The sequence below is a fragment of the Piliocolobus tephrosceles genome, chromosome 12 (assembly GCF_002776525.5).
Source record: "Piliocolobus tephrosceles isolate RC106 chromosome 12, ASM277652v3, whole genome shotgun sequence".
Lineage (NCBI taxonomy): Eukaryota > Metazoa > Chordata > Mammalia > Primates > Cercopithecidae > Piliocolobus > Piliocolobus tephrosceles.
This window is the reverse complement of record NC_045445.1, coordinates 106,626,739-106,638,262: the sequence shown is the minus strand read 5'-3', so window position 1 is coordinate 106,638,262 and position 11,524 is coordinate 106,626,739. Positions and strand designations below refer to the sequence as shown.

The window sequence follows — 11,524 nt, the reverse complement described above, 5'->3', positions numbered from 1 at the left end:
AGCCCGGCTAATTTTTTTGTATTTTTAGTAGAGACAGGGTTTCACCGTGTTAGCCAGGATGGTCTTGATCTCCTGACCTTGGGATCTGCCCGTCTAGGCCTCCCAAAATGCTGGGATTACAGGCGTGAGCCACTGCGCCCAGCCTTTTATCTCTTAATTTTTAAGAGGCGAGGTCTCATTTTGTTGTTCAGGTTGGAGAGCAGTGGTGTGATCACAGCTCACTGCATCCTCAAACTCCTGAGCTCAGGTGATCCTCCTGAGCCGGGTGCCTCAGCCTCCTGAGTAGCTATGACTACACACATATACCACTGCACTGGCTTATAAAATGATTTTGTGAACACTGGCAGGTTGTTTCAGGGGTACCTATATACAGTTCATCAAAACAAATAACTCTTCTATTTTCTTCCACCTTGGATACTTGTATGCATGTGTCACAGATTTTTTTTTTTTTTTTTTTTGAGATGGAGTCTTGCATTATCACCCATGCTGTAGTCCAGTGTCATGCTCTCGGATCATGGATCACTGCAACTCCGCCTCCCGGGTTCAAGTGATTCTCCTGCCTCAGCCTCCCAAGTAGTTGGGACTATAGGCGCAGGCCACCATGCCTGGCTAATTTTTTTTTTTTTTTTTTTTTTTTTTTGTATTTTTGCAGAGACGGGGTTTTGCCATGTTGGCCAGGCTGGTCTCGAACTCCTGACCTGAGGTGATCTGCCTGCCTTGGCCTCCCAAAGTGCTGGGATTACAGGCGTGAGCCACCATGCCTGGCCGTGTTATAGATTTTTATATATGGAGAAGAACTTGGTAACTGTTTCAGGAGATAATTCACAGGACAGCTCTACATTGAAAGATTCCATTCAAAGCAGTGCTGCTCCACAGTCTGATCTAATAGAACTGACCTGGGGAAGAGCTTATATCAGAAGTTTTTGTTGAGAGAGAAGGTAATCAGAAAGATCCCAAAAGACTGACTAGGATGTCGGATTGGATGGAGTGCAACGCTGGGTCAAGAGTGTGGAAAGGGGAGGAAGTATTACTGAGGTAAAAAGAAAAAAAAGTGAAATGTTGGTTTTGGAGCCACAGGAGAAAGCAACTTTGGTATTAAAATCAAAAGGAACAAGACACATGTAGACAGGACTTGGTTGCTGACAAACTTCCTTAGAATCCGTTGGAGGATTTAACTAAATGCACAGAAAAAGTTTATTCACAATAGGAAAGAATGGATGTAAATACCAAATGACTCACACAGGTGAATAAGTGAATTATCCAATTACCTGAGGAGGTAGGGTCTTCGGAGAAATCTGGTAACTCTTCAGGGGGATCCCCATAGAATGAGTTGAATTTGTGACTTGACACAGCGGCTAGTACTGCACCCTAAAGCAAAGAGATGAAAAAATAGATTATTAAAACAAATACACAAATATAAATAAGTTATTTAACAAATTATCTATCTTAAGGATTATCCATTAAGTCAAATATATAGGAGATGATGGCTAGAAGAGAGGTAGCTTTTAAATTATTTCAGGTTCCTTTAAATAAATTACATATGCATATACCAGAATAACACTAATTGGGAATTGGAAAAGTATATGAAATCACTTACATCTTGAATTCAAACATGCAACACAGAATGGAATATTCTGCAGTTATTATAAATTGATGTTGTAGAAGGGTGTTTAGTGGAATGAAAAGATGTCTGTGATTAATTACATGAAAAAGGTTTAAAATCAATGTATATTATAATCTCATTTTTGGGTAAAAAAGTTAATATGGATATAAAAGACTGCATATACACCAGAATGTTAATAGCATTAATTATCCCTGGGTGGTAGGATTATGAGTCATTTTTCTTTTTAAAATCTTTTTTCCCTCTTTTAGTTTCAACAGTGACAATGTGTTACTTTTGTATAGTAATTATCCATCAGGCCACACAACAGAATCAACTACATATGACTCTTTCAAACTATATGCATAGCCTCCCCTCATTCCTAGTTGGAAATCACTGCCATTTGAGTGCATGACATCCCTTAGGACTGTTGAGTGGAAAAATGTTGGGAGTTACTGCTTCAGTAAATCATATTTAGTATTATTTTTTATTTAAACAGCTTTAAGGGTACAAGTGGTTTTTGGTTACATGGATAAACAGCACAGTAGTCAAGTGTGGACTTTTAGTGAATCTGTCTTCTGAGTAGTCTATGGTGTACCCAACAGGTGATTTTCTATCCCTTGCCCCTCCACCCTCCCCTATTCTGAGTCTCTAGTGTCCATTATACTACTCTGCATGCCTCTGTGTACCCACAGCTTACTTCCCACTTACAAGGGAGAACATGTGGTATTTGGGAGTAAATCATTTAACCTCTCTAGGCTTTCTTATCTGTAAAGTAAGAATATGAAAACGGGCCGGGCGCAGTGGCTCATGCCTGTAATCCCAGCACTTTGGGAGGCCGAGGCGGGTGGATCGCCTGAGGTCAGGAGTTTGAGATCAGCCTGACCAACATGGAGAAACCCTGTCTCTACTAAAAATACAAAAAGTTAGCCAGGCCTGGTGGCGCATGCCTGTAATCCCAGCTACTTGGGAGGCTGAGGCAGGAGAATTGCTTGAACCTGGGAGGCAGAGGTTGCGGTGAGCCAAGATTGTGCCATTGCACTCCAGCCTGGGCAACAAAAGCGAAACTCCGTCTCAAAAAAAAAAAAAAAAGAAAAAGAAAAAAAAAATATTAAAACGGACTTATCTTATAGGATTGGCAAAAGTCATAATGTATTCATGAAAGTGCTTTGCGAATTGTAAAGCATTTTGTAAGTGTATATCATTACTAATTCTGCTAATAAAGAACTAGAACGTGAGCACAGCCTTTTGCTGGTCTATGTAGAATCACTCATTTAGTTAGTTTATCAAATCACCTAAGTAGTCTAAGTCTACATTTTAAATATTAACTCTTGAATTTTTCTGGAAAGATAAAACTTGTGTGTGTTTAGGTATCTGCTAATATGAGAACATTATTACTATTTTTTTGAGACAGTGTCTCGCTCTGTTGCCCAGGCTGGAGTGCAGTGGCATAATCTCGGCTCTCTGCAGTCTCAACCTCTCAGGCTCAAGCGATCCTCCCATCTCAGTCTCCCAAGTAGCTGGGACTACAGGCCTGTGCCACCATGCCTGGCTAACTTTTGTATTTTTTTGTAGAGATGGGGTTTCACCATGTTGCCCAGGTTGGTCTTGAACTCCTGCTCTCAAGCGATCCACCTGCCTCGGCCTCCCAAAGTGCTGAGATTACAGGTGTGAGCCACTGTGCCTGGCCAGAAAACATTAATAAAATATATTTCCACAAAGTTTACTTACTATAGAAAGGGAAGAGCAAAAAGAGAGAGGTGATACTGATGTTAACATTCCAGGTAACTTTTGAGATTTCCAAAAGTCTAAAGTTACACATGAAAGGTTCTTATGCAGAATTATAGCTGCCATGTTGAAAAAACAGTAGTCAATGTTGAGTTCTTCTTTCTATAGAAACTTATTTCACTTTAAGTATTATACATGTTTCCTAAAAGCTGAGGGGGAATGGAATTTTTATATATCAAATCACGTTTCCCACACACTGAAACTAGGCTTTTAGAGATGCTTTATTTTTATTTTCAAATGAAGTACAACTGTATTTCTTAAGATGTTAGTTATATGCTTCAAGGCTGTTCTTGCTACTGCTATAGTCAAAGATCTATAATAAATACCTATACTACTAGGAAAACACTATTTAAAAGAGCCCTGAGATGTAAATGCTTTTGAAACAATAGTAGCATGTTTTAAATTTATCTGTCTTATTTATGTAGTTTTTTTTTTTAATAATAGAAACTGAGTCTCACTATATTGCCCAGGCTGGTCTCAAACTCTGGGGCTCGAGCACTCTTCCGGCCTCAGCCTCCCAAAGTGCTGGGATTACAGGTGTAAGCCATGGCGCCCTACTTAATATTTAGTTGTCTGAACCCAGTGACTATAGGTGGTTTAAATATTCAATGCAAGCTATTATGTAAAACAGCAACATCATTCTGAAATAGGTCATGGATTCACAGAATTTTATTAGAGTTTGAGAATCAACCTTAGAGATTATTCATTCTAAGAGACTCATTTTGCAGATGAGAAAACTGAGGTCCAGAGAGGCTTAGCAACCTGTTAAGGTCTCTGTCAACTTAGAGACTTAGAGACACAACTTAGAGACACAATAATTGACATCCAATGACTACTCTCCCCCGTTCAGGGATTTCTACTATACTAGGGGCCAGCAATTTTTTTTCTGTAAATAACCAGACAGTAAGTATTTTAGGCTCTAAAGGTCATATGGTCTCTTTTGTAACTACTCAATTCCTGCACTGTAGTGTGAAAGCAGCCACAGACAATATGCAAATTAATGTACTTTGCTGTGTTCTAATAAAACTTTATATACAAGAATAGGCAGTGGGTTGGATTTGACTCCCAGGTCATAGTTTGCCAACCCCTATATTACATTATTGCTACTGATGAGCTACTGATGAGCAATAATGTAATACAGGAGTTGGCAATAATGTAATATTGCTCATCAATAGCAATAATGTAATACAACAATAAAAAAATCAGATTTTATACAAGTAGTTCTTCAAACTTTCTGGTTTATTAAACCCTTGACAAAGAAGTTTTCTACCTGCTTTAATTTAGAAGGTATAATTTAGTATCTTTTAAGGGTGAAACATAATACTTTTGAGTTAATTAGACTATTCACAATCTGTTAAGATAAATAATATTAAAGTACTTTTCTATCAAGCAAATTAACCTAGAAAGGAGAAGGCAGATTATAAATTCAGAGAAAAAGAGCACCACAAGTTTTTAATTTGTAGTTAAGAACCAGAAAGAATTCTTAATCATAATTACAGCTTTCTTGAAATGTCAATATGTCAAATATCAGAATGGAGTGCTTCTGGCTAGATGATTCTGTGTGGCATTTAAGGAAGTGGAAAACAAGAAAATGGTTAGGTCAGATTTCTGCTAAGTTAAACTACTGAATGCACTTAAGGGGGAAACAAAGATATTGAGGAACACAAGAGCTGAACAAAGATGTATTGCTGACCTGAAGACAAAAGCCAAAAACTGAATACTCCCTTTTTGGTATTTCCTGAGCTCAGAAACACGCATCATGAAGTTTGATAGGCACAATGGCAGAAGGGTACATTTTTAAACACTAAATACAAAATACACAAGTATTGGATATAAAATAATTGGTTTTGTACCTAAATAACAAGGTAATACACAGTCATGGCAGGAGGGTACATTTTAAAACATCTAAATACAAAATATACAAGTATCAGATACAGAATAATTGGCTTTGTACCTAAATAACAAGGTAATATATAGTCATATTCCTGAGTGAACAGGGAAATATACTGAGGAGGGAAAGCGTATCACCAGAACATACTAATAGGAATGTCACAAAAAAATTCAAAAGATAATCATCCTATTAGAATTCAGACGACTGAACTCAAAAGCCTTAAAAAGGGTGGAGAATTTGGAAAGGTTGAGGCAGAACAGAGAAGAGCAAAAGTCAAGAAAATCATTTCACGGTAGAGATGTTAAAGAATTTGGGTTGATTATACTAAAGAATTAGGTCCTAGATGATAATTAGGTGAGATGATTAGTTAAATCAGAACTTTTGATACGTCTCCATATAGTCACAACCAAAGTTATCATTCAGTTTAGTCTGCATAGTCTATACATATATAATACTCAAACATAACCTAAACATAGGTTGGTATAACCTGGAATTTCATAATATTCAGTCAGAATGTATGACTAAAAGAGGTTGCAGTATTTTCTCTAGAGAAAATGAAAAATGACACTTGTAAGTGTAGTAGATATGGCTATATTTAAGAGTAATTGCACGGAATAGATATCTTAGAAATTCTTTTGGGTCTACATAAAAGTATTTTATAAAGATGGTCTTAAATGTACATAATTTTCAAAATCTATTGCCCAACAGGAAGTAATAAATTCTACATTTCAGAATCATAAACTGGTTGGACATGGTGGCTCATACTTGTAATCCCAGCATTTTGGGAGGCCAAGGTGGGAGGACTGCTTCAGTCCAGGAGATTGAGACCAGCCTGGGCAACAGAGTGAGACCCTGTCTCAATTAAAAAAGAAAAAAACAACATATATCTATATATGTATTTCTTTTCTTTTCTTTTTTTGAGATGGAATTTCGTTCTTGTTGCCCAGGCTGGAGTGCAATGGTGCAAACTTGGCTCACCACAACCTCCACCTCCCATGTTCAAGCAATTCTCCTGTCTCAGCCTCCCGAGTAGCTGGGATTACAAACATGTGCCACCATGCCTGGCTAATTTTGTATTTTTTTCAGTAGAGATGGTGTTTCTCCATGTTGGTCAGGCTGGTCTCAAACTCCCGACCTCAGGTGATCCGCCCACCTCAACCTCCCAAAGTGGTGGGATTATAGACGTGAACTACTGCGCCCGGCCTATATATGTATTTCTTGTTTTTTTTGAGGCGGAGTCTCACTCTGTCGCCCAGGCTGGAGTGCAGTGGCCAGATCTCAGCTCACTGCAAGCTCCGCCTCCCGGGTTTACGCCATTCTCCTGCCTCAGCCTCCCAAGTAGCTGAGACTACAGGCGCCCGCCACCTCGCCCGGCTAGTTTTTTTTTGTATTTTTTAGTAGAGACGGGGTTTCACCATGTTAGCCAGGATGGTCTCGATCTCCTGACCTCGTGATCCGCCCGTCTCGGCCTCCCAAAATGCTGGGATTACAGGCTTGAGCCACCGTGCCTGGCCTGTATTTCTTAAAAAAAAAAAATCACAAATTAACTGATTTGTAAAATCAATATATAAGATCAAAATCACTTCACTTATTATTTTTGGAACTGTTCATACCAGAATATTTGTGGAACTGTTCATACCAGAATAACAGTTTTCAGTTTTTAGAATTAAGGTCCCCACCCCGCTTATTTTTGAGACAGAGTCTTACTCTGTCACTTAGGCTGGAGTGCAGTGGTGGGATCACAGCTCACTGCAGCCTTGACCTCCCAGGCTCAAGTGATCCTCCCATCTCAGCCTTCCAAGTAGCTGGGACCACAGGTGCGTGCAACCACACCCAGCTAATTTTTTATTTTTTGTAAAGCCGGGGTCTCCTTATGTTGCTCAGGCTCAAAGGTTATCTTTTCGATACTAGATTTAATGCTCCAATTAGCAGAAGCCCACAACGATTGCTATCTCAATTTACTGCCTTTGTACAAACCCTTACTACAGTGAGGACTGTACGTAAATGCTGGGTTACATTAAGGCACAAAGGTCTTTGATAAATCTTTAAGTTAGTTTTTGTTGAATTAACAGAAAGAAGACTGCCAAAAAGTATCTATTATAGCTTCCTGGTTGACCTGTCAAAAAGTGCTGCTTAGTGTATAAGCATTACTCTGCAGGTACCAAGACTCCATAGCAATACCGTACAATAGAACTATCTGTGATGAAGGAAATTTTCTAAACCTGTGCTGCCTAATACATTAGCCATCAGCCACACGAGGTATTGAGCACTTGAAAGGTGGCTAGCGCAACGGAGCAACCAAATTTTACATTTTATTTAATACTAATTTATTAACATTGAAATGTAAATAGTTACATATGGCTATTTACTACTGTACTGAATAGTACAGCTCTATACAGTACTAGAAAATGGCACTCTTAAACAAACCTTTTGTAGTTATGCACAGTTCAGGAACACAAGAGACCAATCAGTAAGTCAGAGAATATTTTTGCAATTTGCAAAATTAATAAAGGCCGGGCGCGGTGGCTTATGCCTGTAATCTCAGCACTTTGTGGGGTACTGAGGCGGGCAGATCACTCGAGGTCAGGAGTACAAAACCAGCCTGGCCAATATGGTGAAATCCCATCTCTACTAAAAATACAAAAATTAGCTGGATGTGGTGGTGCCTGTAGTCCCAGCTACTTGGGAGGCTGAGGCAGGATAATCGCTTGAACCTGGTAGGCGGAGGCTACAGTGAGCCGAGATTACACCACTGCATTCCAGCCTAAGCGACGGAGTGAGACTCTGCCTCAAAAAACAAACAAACAAACAAACAAAAATAATAATAAAGAAAAACTGTAGAAAGTTATTCGAAATCCTTGCTTTCTGTATATAGGAAATAAATGATTTTATCCTCTTAACTGAATCACGTGGACTCAACTCACCACTTCTTAAATGGACTGCAATAAACTTACCCTAACATAGAATATTGCTTCTATTTGTATAGAATTTCTTCAGCATACTTTACTGTGGGGAATTTGCTTTCTAAGGGTAGAAATAATTGAAGCAGCAATGGGGATGACTTCAGAATACATTCCCTCCTGTGTCTTCCCTGGATAGACATCTTCAGATACCCACAGTTACCACTTTCCTTAGTACCTCCTTCAGTAGATGACAGCCAGGGTTAGAGTACAGGTGTGCCTCCTTAAGAGCCCCAGACCACAGAGCACAGATTTTCCACAGAGCCTGGAGATCATGCAGTCTGTCTCATGTATTCTAATATTCAGTTTGAGAAAATATGATCCTCATATTCAGTTCTGTGCTCAGAACTATGTAGTTTATTAAAGAAAGTATTGTTATCTAGAGGATTTTTTTTTTTTTTTTTTTTTTTTTACTGAAGATTTACAATTCCAGAGCTTAGTATGAATTAGGAGGAAAAAACTCGACACATGAAACGTGTGGTAACCAAAATGGGGAAGATACATTTTTCTATCATCATTCCATCATGACTAAGCTACCAAAGTAATTTTCTTCTTCTTTTCTTTTTTTTTTTTGAGACAAGGTCTCACTTTGTCACCCAGGCTGGAGTGTAGTGGTGCGATCTTGGCTCACTGCAACCTCTACCTCCCAGGCTCAAGTGATCCTCTTGCGTCAGGCCCCCAAGTAGCTGGGATTACAGGCACGCACGGCCACCACACCTGGTTAATTTCTGTATATTTTGTAGAGATGAGGTTTCACTATGTTGCCCAGGCTGGTCTCGAACTCCTGAGCTCAAGCGATTTGCCCACGTTGGCCTCCAAAAGTACTAGGATTATAGGTGTGAGCCACTGTGCCTGGCCACAAAAGTAATTTTCTACTGCTTTCTGTGAACTCCCTTTTAATCACTTCCAAGGGAGTCATTACAAATTCAACTGTCACCCACCATTGAGGAGGTTAAGAATAGTGTCTGGGTAGGATGAGCACCTAGTTGTGTGAAAATAAAGTGTGTGGTGAACTCTGAAAGCCAAGAAAGTTGCAATCTCTGTTCTAGAAGTCCACTGAAGAGGCAGAATGAGAATTAGTTCCTTGAGGATGGTAGGTGTAACATGTTTTAACAAGGTGGCTGAACTACTCAAAAGAATACAGCCTTATCAGAAGCCAAGCAGTTCACTAATGACCCTGCTGATGTTCCTAGTTCTAGGTTGTTTGGTGGGTCTTAAAACTTTAAATAGCCCTGCAAAGGGATGTGGTAAATCCACATGACCCCTCTGTTTTGACAGCTTGGCCCTGTCCAAATGAATCTTAGTCACCACTTTGGCTATTTTAGGCCCCAGTCTGATTCTGTGGCCCTGGGAGAAGTACAGCATGTGTTTCTTGTGATGGGGCAAGCCCAAGCCCTCTGGTGAAATGTCTGTATTTGGGCAATGAAAGGTTCAACCCCATACAGTATAATGTCACATGAGGCCAAAGCAGCATTAGGTTTAGAAGGACTTACAGAAGAGTTGACAAAAAAGTATAATAATAGTTCCTTTGGGGAGGAAACTAACTTCAAAAACAGTTGACCAAATTTCACCATGGAAAATAAGAGTTTTTTATTTGTAGGCTACACAGGTTTAGGTGGATATCAAGGCAAAAAGAATAAAAGTTTTGGGAAACTTCCTTGGGTACCATCTCAATAATGGCTTATCATTAATAATTATTTTGGCCAACCACTGTTAAAGCAAATAGAGAAGAGTCAGTTTGAACCCTTGAATGAAAAATCAGTGAGGAGAAAGGCTAAAATGGGAATAATCAACACCAACAATGATACGTTAATATTTCCCTTGTTCTATAGGAGCACGGTTGAATAGACCCTTCTGTAATGATGGAAATGTCCTACATCTGTGCTAATAGAGTAGCCACTAGCCAAATGTGGTTATTGAGCACTTGAAATGTGCTAGTGTGACTGGGAAACTGACCTTTCATTTAATTTTAATTAATTTAAATTTAAATAGCTGCATGTGGCTAGTGGGTACCATGTTAAAAGTTTCAGGTCTATAGGATAATATTGTGGCCTAATAGTTTCCTCAAAATTCATATAAATGTTTTTATAAGTCTAGAGTTACACATAATAATTCACTAACTTCAGGGGTTGAAAAATAAATTCATAGTATTATTAGAATTTATGGGATATCTGAAAATACTTTTTTTTTTTTTTGAGATGGAGTCTCGCTCTGTTGCCCAGGCTGGAGTGCAGTGGCCGGATCTCAGCTCACTGCAAGCTCCGCCTCCCAGGTTTACGCCATTCTCCTGCCTCAGCCTCCCCAGTAGCTGGGACTACAGGTGCCCGCCACCTCACCTGGCTAGTTTTTTTTTTGTATTTTTTAGTAGAGACGGGGTTTCACCGGGTTAGCCAGGATGGTCTCGCTCTCCTGACCTCGTGATCCGCCCATCTCGGCCTCCCAAAGTGCTGGGATTACAGGCTTGAGCCACCGCGCCTGGCCCTTATCTGAAAATACTTAAGAAGAAAAGTTTTATAGTTGGCAGGAGTCATGTGACTAAGGAAGACTACTGTCCAATCAACCACTTAGAGAACAGTTTACATTTTTCAGTATCAAAAGTAAGTCAAACATGAATTAATTTTAAGAAGTTAAGATAATCAATTTTTCTTTGTTACTCTGGAGGGTTGGCTCTCTCATAGCATTTTCTCTCAGTGCTGAAAAGGTTCCATTATTTTATGTTTGGTCTTTTTCAGAACCTTTTAAAGTCAAATGGACTCCCCATATGGGGTGATTACCAGTTTTCTTTTCTTCTTCTTCTGTTTTTTTTTTTTTTTTTTCTGTGAGGTGGAGGTTAGGGAGAGTGGTAAGAGGGAGAAAGACACCTGGGAAGAATAAAGAAGGTGAGAAAAGTGATCTGAGCTGTAAATATTTTCTAGTAGATCAAGGTAGTGTAAGATTTTATTTATTGCTTTCTGATAGTTGTTCAATCTTAGTTCCAATTCTTTTTTTTTTTTTTTTTTGAGATGAAACCTCGCTCTTGTTGCCAGGCTGGAGTGCAATGGCACTATCTCAGCTCACTGCAACCTCCACCTCCCGAGTTCAAGCTATTCTCCTGCCTCAGCCTCCTGAGTAGCTGGGATTAATTACAGGTGCCCGCCATCATGCCTGGCTAATTTTTGTATTTTTAGTAGAGACGGGGTTTCACCATGTTAGCCAGGCTGGTCTCGAACTCCTGACCTCAGGCAAGCCACCCACCTCGGCCTCCCAAAGTGCTGGGATTACAGGCATGAGCCACCGCACCCGGCC

General features: G+C 39.5%; 1 protein-coding gene across 5 annotated transcripts in view; it reads right to left on the bottom strand.

Annotated features, from left to right (window-relative positions):
- Positions 1-11,524, bottom strand: part of CASK (calcium/calmodulin dependent serine protein kinase) — a 408,963-nt gene that overhangs the window by 111,076 nt on the left and 286,363 nt on the right. For all 5 annotated transcript variants that reach the window (XM_023202786.2, XM_023202787.2, XM_023202789.2 and 2 more), the window contains one exon: positions 1,269-1,368. In XM_023202786.2, the coding sequence (XP_023058554.1) occupies positions 1,269-1,368 (100 nt within the window). The remainder of the gene's footprint in view (positions 1-1,268; positions 1,369-11,524) is intronic.